The 20207-nt window shown below is 45.3% G+C and overlaps 1 protein-coding gene across 3 annotated transcripts in view; it reads right to left on the reverse strand.

The window, feature by feature from the left end:
- Window positions 1-20207, reverse strand: part of ALDH9A1 (aldehyde dehydrogenase 9 family member A1) — a 339496-nt gene that overhangs the window by 164854 nt on the left and 154435 nt on the right. For all 3 annotated transcript variants that reach the window (XM_029618255.1, XM_029618257.1, XM_029618256.1), the window contains exon 6: window positions 2875-3071. In XM_029618255.1, the coding sequence (XP_029474115.1) occupies window positions 2875-3071 (197 nt within the window). The remainder of the gene's footprint in view (window positions 1-2874; window positions 3072-20207) is intronic.

Raw genomic sequence — 20207 nt, forward strand, 5'->3', positions numbered from 1 at the left:
TATTCAATATATTTATAAATGATCTGGAAAGAAATACGACGAGTGAGATAATCAAATTTGCAGATGACACAAAATTGTTCAGAGTAGTTAAATCACAAGCAGATTGTGATAAATTGCAGGAAGACCTTGTGAGACTGGAAAATTGGGCATCCAAATGGCAGATGAAATTTAATGTGGATAAGTGCAAGGTGATGCATATAGGGAAAAATAACCCATGCTATAATTACACAATGTTGGGTTCCACATTAGGTGCTACAACCCAAGAAAGAGATCTAGCTGTCATAGTGGATAACACATTGAAATCGTCGGTTCAGTGTGCTGCGGCAGTCAAAAAAGCAAACAGAATGTTGGGAATTATTAGAAAAGGAATGATGAATAAAACGGAAAATGTCATAATGCCTCTGTATCGCTCCATGGTGAGACCGCATCTTGAATACTGTGTACAATTCTGGTCGCCGCATCTCAAAAAAGATATAATTGTGATGGAGAAGGTACAGAGAAGGGCTACCAAAATGATAAGGGGAATGGAACAACTCCCCTATGAGGAAAGACTAAAGAGGTTAGGACTTTTCAGCTTGGAGAAGAGACGACTGAGGGGGGATATGATAGAGGTGTTTAAAATCATGAGAGGTCTAGAACGGGTAGATGTGAATCGGTTATTTACTCTTTCGGATAGTAGAAAGACTAGGGGACACTCCATGAAGTTAGCATGGGGCACATTTAAAACTAATCGGAGAAAGTTCTTTTTTACTCAACGCACAATTAAACTCTGGAATTTGTTGCCAGAGAATGTGGTTCGTGCAGTTAGTATAGCTGTGTTTAAAAAAGGATTGGATAAGTTCTTGGAGGAGAAATCCATTACCTGCTATTAAGTTCACTTAGAGAATAGCCACTGCCATTAGCAATGGTTACATGGAATAGACTTAGTTTTTGGGTACTTGCCAGGTTCTTATGACCTGGATTGGCCACTGTTGGAAACAGGATGCTGGGCTTGATGGACCCTTGGTCTGACCCAGTATGGCATTTTCTTATGTTCTTATGTTCTTATGCCTGGCAATGAGATTATTCAGAAATGTACAGTAGATTCTTTTATAGCAAGCAATCTGTAATTTGTCATGTTGCTTGATTTATTTTTTATTTATTTAAAAAACATTCAGCAATATTCCAATAAATTATTGATCACTGTGGATAAAAGCATAAAAAGTTTCTTACGTTAAGAATGTTAAGACAATATAAACTAAAATATTACTGATCAAAAACCTGCTTAAAAATAATACAGCCTTCAATTTTTTTCTGGAATCGTAAAAAATCTGTTCCTAGTTCCTTGTAATCTGAACCTATTAAGCAACAGAACCCACCTAAGATTACAGATGGTACAGGATAGAAACAAATACAAATATTTACATTCATTTCCACTACTTCAGCCTTATCCACAATCCCTCTCTACTGGGATATTTTAACTTTCCTATTTTCAAGATATTTTTCTAAGAACTATGCACTTCTAAGTGACTATCAGCTTTCCCCCGTGGTTTAGTTTAAAAGTTGCTCTTAAATTGTTAGCGCCAGCAGCCAGATTTCACCCTGGTTAAGATGGAGCCTATCCTGTCAGAAGAGATTCCCGCTTCACCAAAATATTCCTCATTTCCTAACAAATCTGAAGCCCTCGTCCATGCATCAGTAACATCTATACATTGAGGGTTTAGAGTTCTCCCTGCATGTGGAACAGGGAGCATTTCTGAGAAAACAATCCTAGAGGTTCTGGTTTTCAATCCCCCAACTAAAATCCTAAATTTAGCTGGCAGAACCTCCCTCCTGCACCTTTCCAGATCATTACTATCCACATGGATTACAGCAGCTGGCTCCTCTCCAGCTTTCTATGCAGTTAACATGAGGTCTGCCACCTTTGCATCAGGCAGGCAAGTTACCAAGTAATCCTCATGCCAACCAGCACCCCAGCTATCTACTTCCTAATGAATGAATCACCCACTACAATGGCTGTCCTAACCCTTCCCCATCTGGGCCTATGGCCCTGGAGACTGATCCTCTTTGCAAAAGGATAAGGCACCAGCCAGAGGGTAGGTCCTAGCTACAGATTTCTACCTCATCACCTTGTTCCTGCTAACCTGGAATTGGAAATGCTCTACTATGTCCATGAAGGTCTATTCTATATACTTCGCTGTCTCAGTTACTCCAGGTCTGTCACTCTGGCCTACAGAGATCGGCCTTCTTGTCCAAGAATGAGGAGTTCTTTATACTGGGTGCACACATACAACCTCTCCCCGGTAAGCAGATAATTATATATGCGGCAATGGGTGCAAAAGACTGGATAGCTCCCATGTCTGCATCTTAATTTTTATTAAGTTAAATTTTTTAAGGAGTTTAAGGAGTGGCTATGTTTAAATATAAAGGTTTTTAAATTTGATTACTGGGGGGTTTTATTATGTTAGTTTATCAATGATCAACAATAGGACTAAAATTTATGAATTTCTAAAATCAGAGTTAATTGCACTTTGTTCTAAATCATTGTTTTGAAAACATAGAAACATGACCATATGGCCTTTCTAGTCTTTCAATCCACACAGCTCCACAATCCCTATCACTTCCTATGTTTATCCCAGGCTTTCTTGAATTCAGATACTATCCCTATCTCACCCACCTTCACAGGGAGTCTGGTTCAATGCATCTTCTACCCTCTCTGGAGATGATAATCTTCTATAACCTGAAAATGTGACTTGGGGTGCAAAAACAAAGACTACTGGCCCAGGAACTAGTTATCTTCTTTTTTGGACTTCTCAGATCAACTAAGTGATGTGCCTGGCCCTTACTTCTTTTCACCTTTTCTCCACGTCCCAATACACACAGAACATGGGTTACCTTGGAGCCAGTGGGGACGCTGCCAGTGAAGGAGATTTTAGCCACATCTGGGTGTCTGCAGAGGAACTCTCCCGTAGCAGCCCCTCCTTGCACCACATTGAAGAGTCCTGTGGGCATGCCAGCCTCAGCAAAGACCTCCGCCAACAGCACCACCGTGATAGGAGTGAAGGGAGAAGGCTTGTACACCATGGCATTGCCTGAGGGACAAAAAGCAGGAATCACCTGCAATGAATTTCTAACAAAGGGATTTACACAATGCATGAATATGCTGTAGGCCTGATTCTTAGACCTGGTACCACCTGTTCCGAGGCTTCTAGAAACACATCAAGGTCTCCAACACAACTGTGAAAACCACAGTATTGAGGGTATTTCACATTACTGCAAAAAATAACCAATATAATCAACAGGCTCTGGAAGATTAAAGATTGAATGCACTGAAAAACATTTCTTCTTTTAATGCTTTCCAAATGTAACGTTAGAAAGAATTAAATAAAAGGGATTAATTAATGTTAGTCCATCCAGTCACAAGTCTCCAAAGACAGACAAAAATTCACCAAATTTGGCATGTTGATGGAAGATGTGAATATCTCAGATGAGATAAAAAACCAGAAACAGCAGATCAGTAATTTCACAGAACTGAGCCTCCAAAAAATAATCCCTATAGTTTTTAATGGGAAACTATTACAAGATGTTTAAACTATAGAATAACAACCACTGACCATTTCCAAAACCACTCCCACACAAACTCCTAGCACTTTGCAGAGACAGGGAAAAATAAATAAAGCAGTTGGAGAAGGATAATAACAGCTGCTTCCTCTACTGAACAGAGAGGAAAGTTTTAAATTAGAGCCAGATAGGCAGTGTTTACGAGGGAAAACAGGAAATAATTTTTTGTATAGGGTTATGTGAGGAAACTACAAGGCTCCTAGAACAGCGATTCTCAGCCAGTGTGTCGCAACACACCAGTGTGTTGCGGCTCCCGGTGTCCCACTGCCCTGGTTGTGCTTCCCCGTTCCCTGCCCCCGTGGACCAGTGGAAAGCCTCCTCCGTTCTTCCTGCCCCCGCGCAAGCCAATCGGAAGCCTCCTCCCTTCTTCCTACTCCCACTGGCAGGTAGAAGGGAGGAAGCCTCTGATTGGCTGGTGAGGCAGGAAGGAGGAGCATAGCATAGGCCGTGGGTGGGGGGCTGGGAGGAGTGGCAGTGTCGAAGTGAGGCCGCCACGGGAGCTCATCCCCATGGTGGCGAAGAAGCCTGACCCGCCGAAGCAAGGCTGCAATGGGAGCTCATCCCTGTGGCGGCAAAAAAGTCGTCCCTCTGGAGTAAAGCCGTGGCAGTGAGGTCCCGTGCATGAATGAGAGCCTGGGAGAGAGCTGGCGTGTGTGGGTGTGAATGGGTGCCTGGGTGAGTGCTGGCATGTGTGGCTGTGAATGGGTGCAAGAGCATTTGTGTATGATTTTGAGCTTGTGTATAAGAGAGAGCATGTGTTTCTGTGTGAGAGAGACTGATCAGGAAAATGACTGGTGTGTATGTGTGAGAGACCAAGACTGGTCATGGGTGTGTGTGTGTGTGTGTGTGTGTGTGTGAGAGAGAGAGAGAGCGTGTGTGTGTGTGTGTGTGTGTGAGAGAGAGAGCGTGTGTGAATTTCTCTCTGACTGGTTGTGGGCCCTAAGAAGAGGATCGTGAGGACAGAGCTTCAACAGCCGCTGCTGCTTCTGGTGTTTGCTTTTGGCCTGCAAGGGAAAGGAGTAGGAGATTAAATGAATGACACTTTGCTCAGAGCCTTTGACAATGGGCAAAAATACCTACTCATCATGCTTGACCTTTCTGCAGCTTTTGACACTGTTAACCATCTTTCTGAAATTGGACTTATCGACATAACCCTATGATGGCTTTCATCATACCTCTCCAACAGAAACTACCAAGTCTCAATTAACACCACCTTATCCAAAACAATGTACCTACATACTGGTGTGCCTCAGGGTTCCGCTCTTTCTGCAACACTCTTCAATATATACCCTTCTGCCATTATGCCATCTACTAAAGGATCTCGGCTTGACCCACTTCCTCTATGCTGATGACATACAAATACTAATACCAATCCAAAATTCACTGGATGAAACTTATATGAAAACAGCTACATACTTATCCACAATCAAACAACTACTAACCCACTTAAAACTCATAATAAACATCGAAATACTGAAATAATTATCATGGAACGAAAACCTAGCCCCTCATCTCTACCTCTCCTTTTGCTTGAGAATCATAAAGAACCAATTTCCCCAGTAACTCATACACGCAACCTAGGGGTGATCATAGACAACGAACTTTCACTAAAAAACCACATTACAACCAAAATTAAAGAAGGATATCACAAACTATTAACACTAAGACGCCTAAAACCATTTCTAACCACAGAAGACTTCAGATCTGTATTTCAACTGCTCATTTTCTCTAACATTGATTATTGCAACTCTCTGTTACTTGGTCTACCAGCTTCCTGTATCAGACCACTCCAAATCCTACAAAACACAGCAGCGAGAATCTTAACTGGCACAAAAAAACATGAACACATTAAACCCATCCTTATTTTCCTACACTGGTTACCAATTAAATATAGAATAGAATACAAAACCCTGACCATCACACACAAATTATACATAATGAACAATCAAACTGGTCATCCACTAACCTCATTCCTCACTTGTCTCAACGAAACCTACGTTCAAACAACAAGGGCCTTCTAAGAATTCCCCCTATCCGATCAGCACAGCTAACAACCTGTGAAAGAGCTTTCTCCATCGCCAGTCCTAAATTATGGAACTCACTTCCGATGGACCTAAGAATGCAACCCAACTTAAAAACACACAAAAAAGATCTGAAAACTTGGCTGTTCTTCAAAGCTTACAATGACACCCTAACCCTCTCAACTACCCCACAGTAACAGAACTCCCAAATGAACTTCAACATGCTTAACTCCTAATGAATGTTAAGAATTATTAGGAAGGGAATGGTTAATAGAAAGGAAAATGTCATAATGCCTCTGTATCGCTCCATGGTGAGACCGCACCTTGAATACTATGTACAATTCTGGTCGCCGCATCTCAAAAAAGATATAGTTGTGATGGAGAAGGTACAGAGAAGGGCAACCAAAATGATAAAGGGGATGGAACAGCTCCCCTATGAGGAAAGGCTGAAGAGGTTAGGGCTGCTCAGCTTGGAGAAGAGAGGGCTGAGGGGGGATATGATAGAGGTCTTTAAGATCATGAGAGGTCTTGAACGAGTAGATGTGACTCGGTTATTTACACTTTGAATAATAGAAGGACTAGGGGGCATTCCATGAAGTTAGCAAGTAGCACATTTAAGACTAATCGGAGAAAATTCTTTTTCACTCAATGCACAATAAAGCTCTGGAATTTGTTGCCAGAGGATGTGGTTAGTGCAGTTAGTGTAGCTGGGTTCAAAAAAGGTTTGGATAAGTTCTTGGAGGAGAAGTCCATTAATGGCTATTCATCAATTTTACTTAAAGAATAGCCACTGCTATTAATTGCATCAATAACATGGGATCTTCTTAGGGTTTGCTTAATTGCCAGATTCTTGTGGCCTGGTTTTGGCCTCTGTTGGAAACAGGATGCTGGCCTTGATGGACCCTTGGTCTGACCCAGCATGGCAATTTCTTATGTTCTTATGACTTCATAACTCCGATTCATCTCCAGTTGTAAATGTAACAGTTTTCCCATAGTCTGTTAACTTATTACCTTTATTATCCATGTACGTTTAACCTTACCTTGTTAATGATCTTTGTAATACCCATCCTAATATCCCCTAATTGAAATATGTATTTCTAATATCCCCTGTTGAACTATGGAAACCGTTGTGATGGCATTACCGAATGACGGCATATAAAACACAATAAATAAATAAATGTGTCTTAAGTTTATTTTTCTTGATTGACTACCATTTTAATTATTGGGTATTATGTAATGTGTCTGTTTTGAAATATTTAATTGGTATTTGGACAATTTTTTAATAATTTTTCTGAGTTTTTAATTGTTGGATGTTATTCTGTTCAGCAGCTGTTTTGAAACATTTATTAGTATAGTTTTACAATTACTTCTGCAGCTTGGCTTATTCTGTTTTCCTAATAGGAAGTATATTGGTGTTTAGGGCCTGATTTAATATTTGTAGTGCTGACTTTTCATAGATAGGGTTGTTGAGTGCATGTCATAATGCAGGTGTAACTTTGTGCGGATTAGTTTGTGTGCATTATTGCAGATCCTGTGACTATGTTAGGTGCTATATTTGTTTCCATTTCTCTAGGTTTGCACTGCACGCGGAGTGGCTTTTTTGGTTTTACATTCCAGATTCTGTCTCCATATTTGTAATTTGCTGTCTTTCTGTCCTTGGTGAAGGTCGGCTTTATGTGTGTGACCGTGGTGAGGTATTTTACTAGCATGTAGGCATTTGTACCAATCTTATTTGTTGTGTTTTCTCAATAGGATATGCATTAGTGGTAAATTACTGTGTCTTTTCATAAGGAAGGCTATTATACCTACTAGTAAAGGGAGTTTGTTTTGCTTTTACTGAGATGTCACCAGAACCAAAATATCTTTTTTGTATGGTGATTATTATGGGTAATGCCCTAGTTCTGCTCTGACCCACTGTTGAGGGTCAAGGGGGTTCCCATGGATGCAGAGTGTATGTTTACATATAGCCCCGTGACGGCCACATGTTCACTCTGTCATATATGTGAGAACCATCTGTCAGGTGTGTCCCGGCCAAAAAAAGGTTGAGAACCACTGTCCTAGAGGATAGAAAGCTGCCTGAAGAACTGGGTACATCCAGAAATGAGAAAAAAAAAACCCCAACTCTGCAGCAGCAGTCTGGAGAGTGCCAAGACAAGGCAGTGTCTGCTGCTTAACTTTTCCCACTGTAGGAGACAATGTCAGAGGAATTCAACAAGTGGATCATAGAGCGTATGCCCCCAAAGTCATTCGCAGAAATGGCTCATAGCAAGAAAGAGCCTGCAGCTCGGAGACCCGTCGTGCTGAACAGATTGCTACCAAAAAAATTGTTTTAAAGGCGGGCAGCCACAAAGAAACCACGCAATGGCCAAAATGTAGAACCCACCAAAAAGCGCAAGACCATATTAAGAGGCAAGGGAGGACGTAGATATTTAACTCCTTTCAAAAACCTGGGCAAATCTGGATGGGAAGACAAGGGTCCACCATTGACCCACCCCCTATAGCACCTTCAGAATGTTTAAGGCCAAGCCTTTAACCACAGGGGCGTAGGGTGACTGCTGAAGTTTGTGATGCACCAGAAAATTTGCTGCTGCCAGGTGCCCTAGAACTCAGTCACCCACCTACATTACCTTGTGAGCACTACTTTCTTTTATGCAAAAAGCCTATCAATTTTATGCTCACAGCAACCCAATCCTTAGAGGGAAAATTAGGCAATTATTTTAAGGGATGAGTTTAGCTAATCTACTAACATCAGCTACAATAAAATGTGAATGAAAAAATATTTTCTGTAAAAGCATTTAAAACCATTTTTCTGCATGCAAATGAAACATGAAGAAGGCGGAACCCTTGGGTATTCCCCCCCAACAAATTCACACAGACACCAATTGGGATACAATCAGGGCACAGTTTATCATCAATAAACAATAACCCATGCCTATACCATAAACACCTCCTCTCCCAGCAACACAGGCTCTCCTCCAACAACTAGTATATCACCACGTGCCAGTGACATACTGCTACCGCACCCCCTCCCCCTCCTTACATTATGGCTACTGCTATTATCTGTCCCTCTACCATTTCCCAGCAAGAAAAACCTTACAGCTCACACAGGAACCTCACTGTGCACGCTTAACACATGTAGCAGCCCCCGAGCTACACCTGCCCTTTTCCAATACGTCAACAGCCTCGTTACTGTACCGTTCAACACAAAATGTGAGAAATTGGCTTCTTACTTCCACAACAAAATCGAATCTATATTGACACGATTTAATTCCCACAGCTCTCCCAACTCGTCTCTAACGCCCACAAAAACAAACACTCGTGCAGTGCACACTCAACCTCCCACTACCAATACTCACATCACACAGCCACTCACACAAACATCGAAACTAAGCTCACAAACCTTGAGACTACTTCTGCTATAGAAGTTGAGACCATATTAAAAAAAATCAAACCAGCACTGCACCCCGCAGACATAATGCCCACTAAAACTCTCCTCTTGATCCCCACTACTATAGCAAAACCGATTGCAAATATCCTCAACAAATCTATTTCATCTGGCATAGTTCCTTCTCAGCTCAAACATACCATAATAAAACCCACCCTTAAAAAACCAAACCTTGATACTGCTGATCCAGCGAACTATCGTCCAGTATCAAACATCCCCTTCCTCTCCAAAATAATGGAGAGAATCATTAATAAACAACTCAATGAATACCTCGACGAGCATCAATTCCTCTTCCCATCCCAATATGGATTCAGAAAGTACCACAGCACGGAAACGCTTCTCCTCTCCCTATCAGAAACGCTTCTAAAAGCTCTAGACACTGGCCACTCATACATTCTCGCCCTTCTGGATATATCTGCTGCATTTGATACAGTCAATCACAACACCCTCATCTCCCACCTCACCGAAATTGGCATCACGGGCACAGCACTACTCTGGTTTCAATCATACCTGAGCAATAGGACCTATAGTGTAAAAAGTGGGAGATGCGAATCTAAGCCAAGAAGCCTCGCACAAGGAGTACCCCAAGGATCTTTACTTTCTTCAACTCTATTTAATATTTACCTAACACCTCTCTGTCGACTACTGTCAAAACTGGGCTTTCAACACTTCATTTATGCAGATGATGTGCAGATCCTCATACCTATAAACAGTTCTCTACCTAATGCTCTGAATACTTGGAACGCTGCTCTCACTGAAATAAAAAAACTACTTACTGACAACTTTTGGCCATTAACACCAACAAAACTGAGCTACTCATCATCTCACCTCCAAGCAACTCCACAATGAATACAACATCCCTATCCCAAGTCTGCCCACCCTCTGCACAACAAGTCCGCAGCCTTGGCATTATCACTGACAACCATTTTACGTTAAAAAAATGCATCAATACCACAGTTAAAAATGGATTTTTCAAGCTTCTTACTCTAAAACGAATCAAACCACTCCTTCACCCGTATGACTTCCGCACAGTACTACAATCTGTCAAAGCTTGACTACTGCAACTCATTACTATTAGGCTTACCAAAAAATACGTTACAACCATTACAAATGCCACAAAACGCAGCTGCCCGCATACTCACCAACACTCATTGCCACGACCACATCACTCCTGCACTTCAGTCCCTACACTGGCTACCCGTTGCTTCCAGGATGATATACAAATCCATTACGATAATACACAAAGCCATTCATAACCAAAACATGCAATGGTTTTCTGAACACCTGTATTTCAATAAGACAAACCGACCAACAAGAACACACTACCAGGCCAAACTGTGGACACCATCTCCTAAACTTACCGAACATGTATCTATAAAGGAACGCTCAATCATCATAGCAGGAACCACAATAAGGAACAGTATGCCCACTGAATTGTGCCAGGAACCTTGCCACAGAAAATTTAAACAAAACCTAAAAACCTGGCTGTTCAAAAAAGCATACCCAGGACTGACTGGGCCCTCTACCGGCCGCTCACGTTACTGTTAAACACTCACCTGTTTCCCCCTCCCCATCCCTTCCGGCTCTTGTTCCATAGAAAAAGCTCTCTACGGTATTTGTTCCTAGGTGTAGATCAAACTTTCGGTATTTCGTGTTTCATATACGTCAATGATATCTATTTTATTTTTTTTAAAAATGGTTCTAGTTGCTAAGTTGACTGTTAAGCATGCTGCATGTTTTGCTCCGTTTAATATCTTATTGTAAAGCCTGTTGCTGAATTACTGTTTGCTGTAAACCGAGGTGATGTACTGTACGTGCCGCGGTATATAAAAAAATCTCTAAATAAATAAATAAATAGATAGATAAATAAATAAATAAATAAATAACCCTGGGGTGTATACCATCCTGCCCAGGTGATTTGCTACTTTTTAGTTTGTCAATCTGGCCTAATACATCTTCCAGATTCACAGTGATTTGATCCATTTCATCCGAATGATCATCATTGAAAAACCATCTCTGGAACCAGTATCTCCCCAAAATCCTCCTTAATAAATACTGAAGCAAAGAATTCATTTAGTCTTTCCACAATGGCCTTATCTTCCCTAAGAGCTCCTTTAGCCCCCTCAATCATCTAACAGTCCTACCAACTCCCTCACTGATTTCCTGCTTCGGATATATTTTTAAAAGTTTTTATTATGAATTTTTGCCTCTACAACCAACTTCATTTCAAATTTTCTCTTAGCCTGTCTTATCAGTTTAACTTGACAACGCTTCTGCTTTTTCCTATTTTCTTCAGATGAATCTTTCTTCCAATTTTTGAAAGATTTTTTTTGGCTAAAACAGCCTCTTTTCCCTTATTTATTTATTTAACACTTTTCTATACCGACCTTCATGGTAATGACCATATCAGATCGGTTTACATCGAACAGGGTAAAAAACTGAAACAGAAATAAACAAATGAACGGAAGCGGCAAAGTTACATTCAACAAGGAGGGTGAACTTGGAGGCTAATCAGCTAGAAAGAGAGGCCTAGGGTGGCAGAAAACTAGTAATATAATACAATAAGGTGAACGGGCTAGCGCATAATGAACTTTGTGGTACAGCTTTGTGGTACAGCTTTGTGGTACAGCCAACTTTGTGGTACAGCCTCTTTCCCCTTACCTTTTAACCATGCCGGCAAACGTCTGGCCTTCCTACCACCTTTCTTAATGCATGGAATATATCTGAACTGCGCTTCAAAGATGGTATTTTTAAACAATGCCCACACCTGTTGTGTACCTTTAACCATAGCAGCTGCACCTTTCAGTTTTTATAAATTTATAAGGTAAATCACCCCCTTTCAGTAAACAAAATATTTGGAGATCTTCAAAGGTGGATAAGAGACACCATTTCATGGTTAGGACAGATTTCAGTGATTAAAACTAATGCCTTGCCTCAGCTCGGTACATTTTCCAAACTTTGTTGATTGAGGTTCCCATGAGGGTGATTTGATAAAATTCTAAAGACGTTTTTAAATTTCATATGGAGGTAGAGACCGCTCAGGGTAAAATGAGGTATTGTTTTGGTCTAAGGGACTGAGGGGTCTGGGGATGCCACATATTGTGAAATACTATTTGGCATCGCAGTTGAGAGTGATAATAGAATGGCAGCATAGGCCTAAGGTGAAACAGTTAGTGCACATTGAACAGGGGTTCGTGCTATCCCTGCTATCCATGTTTTCGTACTATTCCTGGGTTGAAAATAGAGTTAGGATTCCTGGTTCTGCTCTTAACCCATCCTTGGAGACATGCTTTAAAAATTTGGTATAAATGTTATGAATTGGTGGTATCATGGAGTGTCTCTGTATTCTTTTGAATTTTATTAAAATTTATATACTGCTAACACACAAGGTACTAAGTGGTGCACATCAGAAACATAATTAATACAATCTTACTTAAAAACACAAAAAAAACAAAATAACAGAACAAGCAAGTTTACTTACCGTAAACAGTGTTTCCATAGATTGCAGGATAAATTAGTCATGCTGTCTGAGGTGATGCATCCGTTGGCACACTATGTGGAGCTCTCTCTCCAAGAATACAGAGATTTGCTCTGCTGCGCATGAGCAGAGGTTCCCACACGATTGTGTGCCGTGGAGTACTCCTCGGTTTGTAATTAATCAAAAAGGAAGGTGCTGTACTATGAAAGGCAAGTGCTTTCCAGGGAAGAAGATGGGTTTGCATGGCCAAGTCATCCTGCTCTCTAAGGAAAACACTGATTACAGTAAGCAAACTTGCTTTCCCCCCCCCCCCCCCCCAATCGATAAGCAGGCTGAATTAGCCATGATATCTGGGGAGTCCCAACCCAAGGGTAGTAGGAAAATTGGTTCTTACCTGCTAATTTTCGTTCCTGTAATACCACAGATCAGTCCAGACCAGTGGGTTATGCACTCCCACCAGCAGATGGAGGCAGAGAACAAATTGAGGCACTGCCTTATCCCAAGGGTGCCACCTGCAGCTCCTCAGTATTGATCAATACCCAAGCTTGATATCTCCCAAAATGTATATAACCACTAATTTTATGCCGAAACAAGGCAAACACCAACAAAACAACTGAAGAGCTGGATTCCCCTAAAACTGGAAACCCAGACCCGAACTATAGCCCCAAATCTTACTAGAGAAGGAGATTACTTCCTCCAAATCTCTTCTACACAATGGGCAGTCAAAGGTCAGTCAGGCTTTCAGCAGCAAAAACAGGATGGGCCTCTGGACTGATCTGTGGTATTACAAGAACGAAAATTAGCAGGTAAGAACCAATTTTCCTTTCCTGAACATAACCAGATAAGTCCAGACCAGTGGGATGTACCAAAGCCACACTAATCTGGGTGGGATCCCAAAAGACCCACTCTGAAAACCCGTTCCCCTAAATTGGAGTCTTCCGGTGCCTGCACATCCAAGCGGTAAAGCCTGGTAAAGGTATGTAAGGACGACCATACCGCTGCCCTGCAAATCTCCGCCGGAGAAAGAAGCTGACTTCCTGTCCAAGAGGTCACTTGCGCCCTTGAAGAGGGAGCTTTCCAAGCCCACCGTATTTGTCGACCCTTGCTCATGTAAGGCTGAACAACTCGTTTCCTCCAACCATCCGGATAGCAATGCTTTGGATGCCTTTTCCCCTTTCTTGGAACCGCCAAACCGGTCAAAGAGATGGCCCTACTCGCGAAAGAAAGTGGCGACTTTCAAATACTGCAGTAGGATCCTGCGAACATCCAAGAGGTGGAGTTCTCTTCCTGAAGTAGAGCCTCGGGCCCAATCCTGAAGTCGAAGTTCCACCGATTGACTGATATGAAAGTCCGAAGCTACCTTGGGTAGGAAGGACAGTCCCGTGCGCAAGGACACGCTATCCGCCGAGATACGTAAACAGGGGATCCCGACAGGAGAGAGCCTGTAATTCCGAAATTTGCCTAGCCAAAAAAAATGGCCACCAGGAAAGTCGTCTTCAGGATCAAAACCTTGAGGGGGACTGGACCCATAGCTCACTGGCAGTGCGCACAAGGCATGCAGGACCAGCTTCAGGTTCCACTCTGGACACAGTTTCCGAACAGGCGGCCTTAAAAGCTTCACCCCCATCAGGAAGTGAGCCACATCCAAGTGATAGGCTAGGGAACTGCCGTCTATTCGTTTCCTGGAGCATCCGAGAGCGACACCTGAACCTGAAGGGAATTGTACGCTAAGCCCTTGGAAAAAGCCCTGTTAAAGAACAGCTAGTATAGGGGACATGGATGCCGTAGATGGTCCAATCCACTGCTCTGTACACCAGAACACAAAAACCTTCCAGACCCGGACACAGGCTATAGAGATGGACAGTCGCCGAGCCTGTAGCAGGGTAGAAATCCCTGGTTTCCGAATAGCGCTCTAGTCGTAAATGTCACCTCTCAAAGGCCAGGCCATGAGAGAGAAGATATCCTCCCTGTCCGAAAGAATGGAGCCCTGTCGGAGTAGGTCAGGAAGACTTGCCAGATACGGAGGTCTGACCGTGGCCAACCGTACCAAGTCTGCGAACTAAGGGCACAAAGGCCACTCCGGTGCACTAGAAATACTGGTCCCAGATGCAGTTCCACTTGTCTCAGGACCCGCCCCTATTAGTGGCCAGGGAGGAAAGATGTACTGGAGAATCCCTGCTTGTCATAAGGATACCAGGGCGTACCGACCCGACATCCTTACGTCGGCTGAAATATCTTGCCATCTTTGCATTGCTTCGGGTCACCATGAGGTCCAGCTGGGGCTTCCCCTATCTGGCCCAAAAGAGATTCCAGGCCTCACAGGACAGCTCCCACTCTCCTGGATCCAGTTTCTGCCTGCGCAGGTAGTCAGCCTAAATGTTGTCCACGTCCGCCACATGAGAGGCGGCTAGACCCTCCAGATTCGGCCAAGGCGTAGAGGGGATGAGCTTCCCGGCCATCCGCTGGACTCTAGGTTCCTCCCTGGCGGTTGAGGTACGCCACCGTGGGGGTGATGTCTGAAACCACCCAAATCATCCGACCATTGACTAGAGACAAGAAGACCTCCAATGCTCTGCATTTCTGGATGGTTGATGGACCAGGCGCATTCAGCCTCCGACCACCTGCCTTGCGCAGTTCTGCCTGAGCACACCGCACCCCAACCGCAAAGGCTGGCATGAGTAGATACTACTACCCAGTCCAGTGTGTCGAGAGCCATCCCTCACTGAAGATTGGAGTCTATCAACCAACAATCCAGGCTGGATCTGATCTGAGGAGGCAGGGGCCGCCCCACCTGATATTGTTCTGATACTGGACACCAACGCCTCAGAAGGGCCCTCTGCAGACCTGATAAGTGCGAAAGCCCACGGGACCAGTTCCAGGGTCGAGGCCATGGACCCCAAGATCTGAAGGTAGTCCCAGGCAGAGGAACACTGTGTGCTCAGGAACCAACGATTTGAGGTTGCAGCTTTCTCATCCTGTCTATTGTCCAGAACACCCTGCCCCCTCCGGGTGTCGAATCTCAAGTATTCCTGGGACGGGTAAGGGGTCCGAAGGCCTTCCATGCCGTTGATCACCCCTCCCAATGACTGCAGCAAGTACGTCACGTGAAGAACCTTGCACCGGCAATCTTCCTCCGACTGCGCTTGGAGCAGCCAGTCGTCTAGGCATAGGTGTACCAGTATCCCTTCCCTTCTGAGAGCCACCACCATGGTGAATGTGCAGGGAGCCATCGCCAGACCGAAGGGAAGTGCTCGAGACTGGAAATGCTGTTCCAGGATCTTGAATCGTAGAAAGCATTGGTGATCAGCTCAGATCGGCATATGGAGGTAAGCCTCGGTGAGGTCCAAGGAGGCGAGGAACTCTCCCTTGCATATGGCCGCTATAACGGTGTGCAGAGTCTCCATACAAAAACACGGTATCTTCCGGCTGCGGTTTACGTGCTGAAGGTCCACAATGGGTCAATATGTTCACTCCTTCATTGGTACCACAAAATAGATGGGATAACGACCGGTCCCTTGTTCCTCCAGCGATGCCGGAACAACGGCCTGCATACTGAGCAATCTGCGCAGAGTGCCCTCAACCACCACCCGCTTGCTTGGGGAAGCGCCACACGACACCAGAAAGGTGTCCCTGGGTGGCTGAGAAAAACTCTAAGGTGTAGCCAATGTGGATCACTGGAAGCACCCAATGAGCTGATGTGATCTCCTCGAAATACTGGGACAGCCGTCCTCCTACCGCGGTGGCCGAGGAGAGGGTGCCCCTCCATTCATCGGGAGGATTTTCTGGCTCCTCCCTGGGCGGAGCCACTCCGGGCTGTTTTGCTGGACCCTCGACAGGCATGCTGAGAATCCAGAGGCCAACTTCTCTGGACAAAGGTTTTATGGAACGGTTTCCGATTGTCCTGCAGCCTGTTGCCCTTTTGAGTCGCCTAGGGACTTAACCAGCTGGTCCAGCTTCTTTCCAAAGAAAGCTTCCCTCAGCAGGGTAGATTACACCACCACCACCACCACCACCACCACAACCGCCGTGCCACCAACGAGACCATGGATCACACCAAAGATCGTACAGGGCATCCGCCGTGTACGCCACGCCTGCCTCTAGCCAGGCTGCCGGGCCCTGGGTCATTACCCCTGAGGGGGCTGGGTCCTGGGCCTGTTAGATCCAACAAAGGCAGGCTCGCGATTTTGCACGTCCTCTAGCGCATCTGGCCCAGCCACGGGAATGGTTGTTATTTGGGTGACGGCGGCTACCACCTCGTCCATCTTCGGTGTTCGTAAGGGCTGCAAGTGCTCCTCCAGCAGCAGATAGAGCTTGGATACGGCCCGACCCACCTGAAGACCAACCTCCAGGGAATCCCATTCTTGGCTAATCTGCTTCTAAATCTTCTTTGGAATAGGAAAAAACAGAGGGTGGCCCTCGAAGTCCCTCCAAAACAGGGTTGATCCCCTCTTTCAGAATCCTCCTGGGACAATCTGAGGCCCAGTTCATCCAGGACCTATGGAGTCAAAGGACGCAATTCCTCCTGCTTGAACAGACGAAACACCCGGAGGTTGTCCCCCTCCCCAGTGGTGTCCAGCATGTCCTCCCCCGTATCTGGGTCCTGGTCAGTAACAGGGTCCTCTTGAGGCGCAGGGAGACTCCCAGCAGGGAGTCCGCTGCTCTCCCCAGGTACCGGAGGGGAAGGATCTCGGGTCCTTGGACAATTAGCCGGACCCCAGGCGTCCCCCTGGGGTCTTCTCTTGGATGCTTTCCTAGCCAGAAAAAGCATGGGGCATAAGAAACACAACATCCAAGGAAAATCCCCCGGGCCCCAACTGTCGCCACAAAAATCGGAAGTAATGTCCTTCGGATATCTTGGGCCTAATTCTGAGCGAGCGGGGAATAGTGGAGGGGGGGGGAGGGGCTTCCTGGGCCACCTAGTCCACAGAATGAGGTCTCGCCCCTGGGGATCTGTCCCCCCCCCAGGTCTGATACTAGCTCTTCTCTTAAGCTAACTAGCCTTCAGAGCCTTGGAATAGGCCACCTCCCCCCCACTGCACAGGAGGCACACAACAGTAGGGCATCCAGCTGGTCAAAACCAAGACCACAGGCCTTACAGGGCTCTAAAACGGCCATTTCAGTCATTCTCTGTAGTTGAAACTCTTCCCCTGAAGTTCCTAGGGAAAAAAATAGCAGCACTGGGCAATTGCACAGGAGCCGCAAAAAAACAAAATGGTGCCCATGCCAAAAATATCCTGGGCCTTGCGTTCTGCGGAGGAAGAAATAGCAGAAAATCCGCCCTGCTAGCTCAGAACAATCCTGCCCTGCCTCAGAAAGCCCCAGAAACGGCTAGGAAGGCCAGGAAAGTTGCTCCCTCGACCCGAGGGAGTCTCAGCAGGATCGGATGCCCTTCCCCCCCCAGCTGAAGAGACAGTGTCTCACCGGCAAGCCAGCCGGGCTCAGCACTGCCTGCAACCAGCAGACCTCCAGGAAGCCCTGAAGCAGAGAACAAAACCCGAAGAAAAAACCCAAGAGATTAATTTTTTCTTTTTAAACTAGAAAAACAAGGAAACAAAACTCCCCGCAGGGGTACTTCCCTTTCTGAGGCACTAGAGGGGGCTTCAGGATGTGGAGGGGGACAGTCCCCTGGCTATCAACACCCTGAATTCCACGGGCTCTTACAGTCAGGGGTACCCAACCCCCTATTCGCCCAGCTCCAACCAAGGGATGGCCTGCGATCGGAACCTAGCACCTTGGGGAGCACAGTCCAACTCAAGCAAGAGCTGCAGGATGCACAACCACCATCTGCTGGAGACAGAGAAATACTGAGGAGCTGCAGGTGGCACCCTTGGGATAAGGCAGTGCCTCAAAGTTTTTTATCTGCCTCCATCTGCTGGTGGGAGTGCATAACCCACTGGTCTGGACTGATCTGGGTATGTTCAGGAACACTAATTATAAGATATCAGTCTATGGCATGGACCCCTCCTTTTTTTCATTTTAACAACCCAATCCCCTCAGTGGACAGTCTTGTCTTGCTGATGTTACTTAAGACTGCTCACCCTCTACACTGACAGAGGATGACAATTGGTCGAGACAGAAATGAGCAGTAAAGGTATGTATTGAGGACAGACTGCTGCCTTGTAAGGAGATGTATATTCAGACATCTTTGGAGAAAATGACACTTTCACCCTTGCCCCAATTCCACAGCGGTGCTTGTGTTTGCAAGTACTATTTGAGAATGTGAGAAGCAAGAAAAAGGGAAGTGAAAAGGAATAAAGAAATAAATACCCATTGTTCCCTTTAAGCGGGCATGAAAGGAAACTTAGCAAGGCAGAGGACATGTGCAGGTCCCTATGAGTGATGGCTTATTTTTGCCAATTCAGAAGTGAGAATTCTAGAGAGGGAAGCAGATGCTGGGGTGGTTGATGTAAAGGAGAGGGGTAATAAAACATATGCACGCAAACACATAAGAACATGAGATCATATGATGCAGAGAAGGAAGAAGATGTAGGAATCCCTCTCGGCATCTGATCCCCTGCATCTAATCCCATCCGCACCGTTTTCGCAACAAATCCACCCGCCAAAATTGCTCAGGGACCAGCTAATAGATCAGGGACGTTGCGGAGGTCCGTCAGGATGCAAGCACGGACGGTCCGCAAAGGTAAAGAAAAAGAGCAGGAGAAACCGTGAGGCCCGGACCCGGCGCCGATCCCGGAAGTGGCATTGCTGGCGGTTCCCAACTCAGAGATGTCACTTGCTGCAATTAAAGCTGCCGTCACTGAAGCGCTCGGGCCCGAATTGAAGGGCATATCGGGGCAAATTACAGAGCTGTCAGACACTCTCGCTGGATGTGAAACCCACTTCAAGGAGGTGGAGCAGCCGGTCTTGGACTTGCAAGATGACCTCGTGGCGGCTAAGTCTGACATCGGAGCCTTGCAGGCCTCACTCCTCAAGCAGGCAGCCCACCTCGAGGACTTAGAGAACAGGAGGACGAACCTCAGGTTTGTGGGACTTCCCGTGTCAATTAGGGATCGGGACTTACAGGGCTTTTTGGAAAAGTGGCTGGTGGCAGAATTAGGCATAGCGATGGATCACGGCTTTTACTTGAATCATTTTTGTAGCTTATCTCGATCTGCAGGCCCATTCAATGTATTGTTCCAGCTGATGGGCCCGGTCCATGCTGTTCTGTAATAGGGGGACAATTAGATAGGGCAAGGTTTGTATCAGTGGTAGATGGGGAAGATGTCAGGGGGGAGGGGGTTGAATGTGTGGTGGTGTTCTCTATGGTTGGATGGATGATAGTAGGGAGAGGGGAGGGAGAGAGGGGGAATGTGTGTCGTAGGTGAGCAGGGAGTCTCTAATCTTTGCTTTCTCTGTCAAGGAGCAGTTTCTCGGGGGCATGTGTGTTGTGTTATCTGGGTGGGGGCCTTAGCTGGGGGGGGGGGGGCAACTGCCTATATTCACTGGATTATCTGGCTCGTCCTTTCTCTTTCTCAATGTCTCCATAAGTAGTTCCACTCGAATTGTTTCCTGGAATGTTTGTGGGATTAATTCCCCAATAAAACGCTCTAAGATACTCTCGGCCTTGAAAAAGAAATCGGCTGGCGTCGTCTTCTTACAAGAAACTCATCTCACTGATGTTGAGCATGACAAACTCCGACGTACCTGGGTGGGAGCAGTCCAC

The sequence above is a fragment of the Rhinatrema bivittatum genome, chromosome 10 (assembly GCF_901001135.1).
Source record: "Rhinatrema bivittatum chromosome 10, aRhiBiv1.1, whole genome shotgun sequence".
Classification (NCBI taxonomy): domain Eukaryota; kingdom Metazoa; phylum Chordata; class Amphibia; order Gymnophiona; family Rhinatrematidae; genus Rhinatrema; species Rhinatrema bivittatum.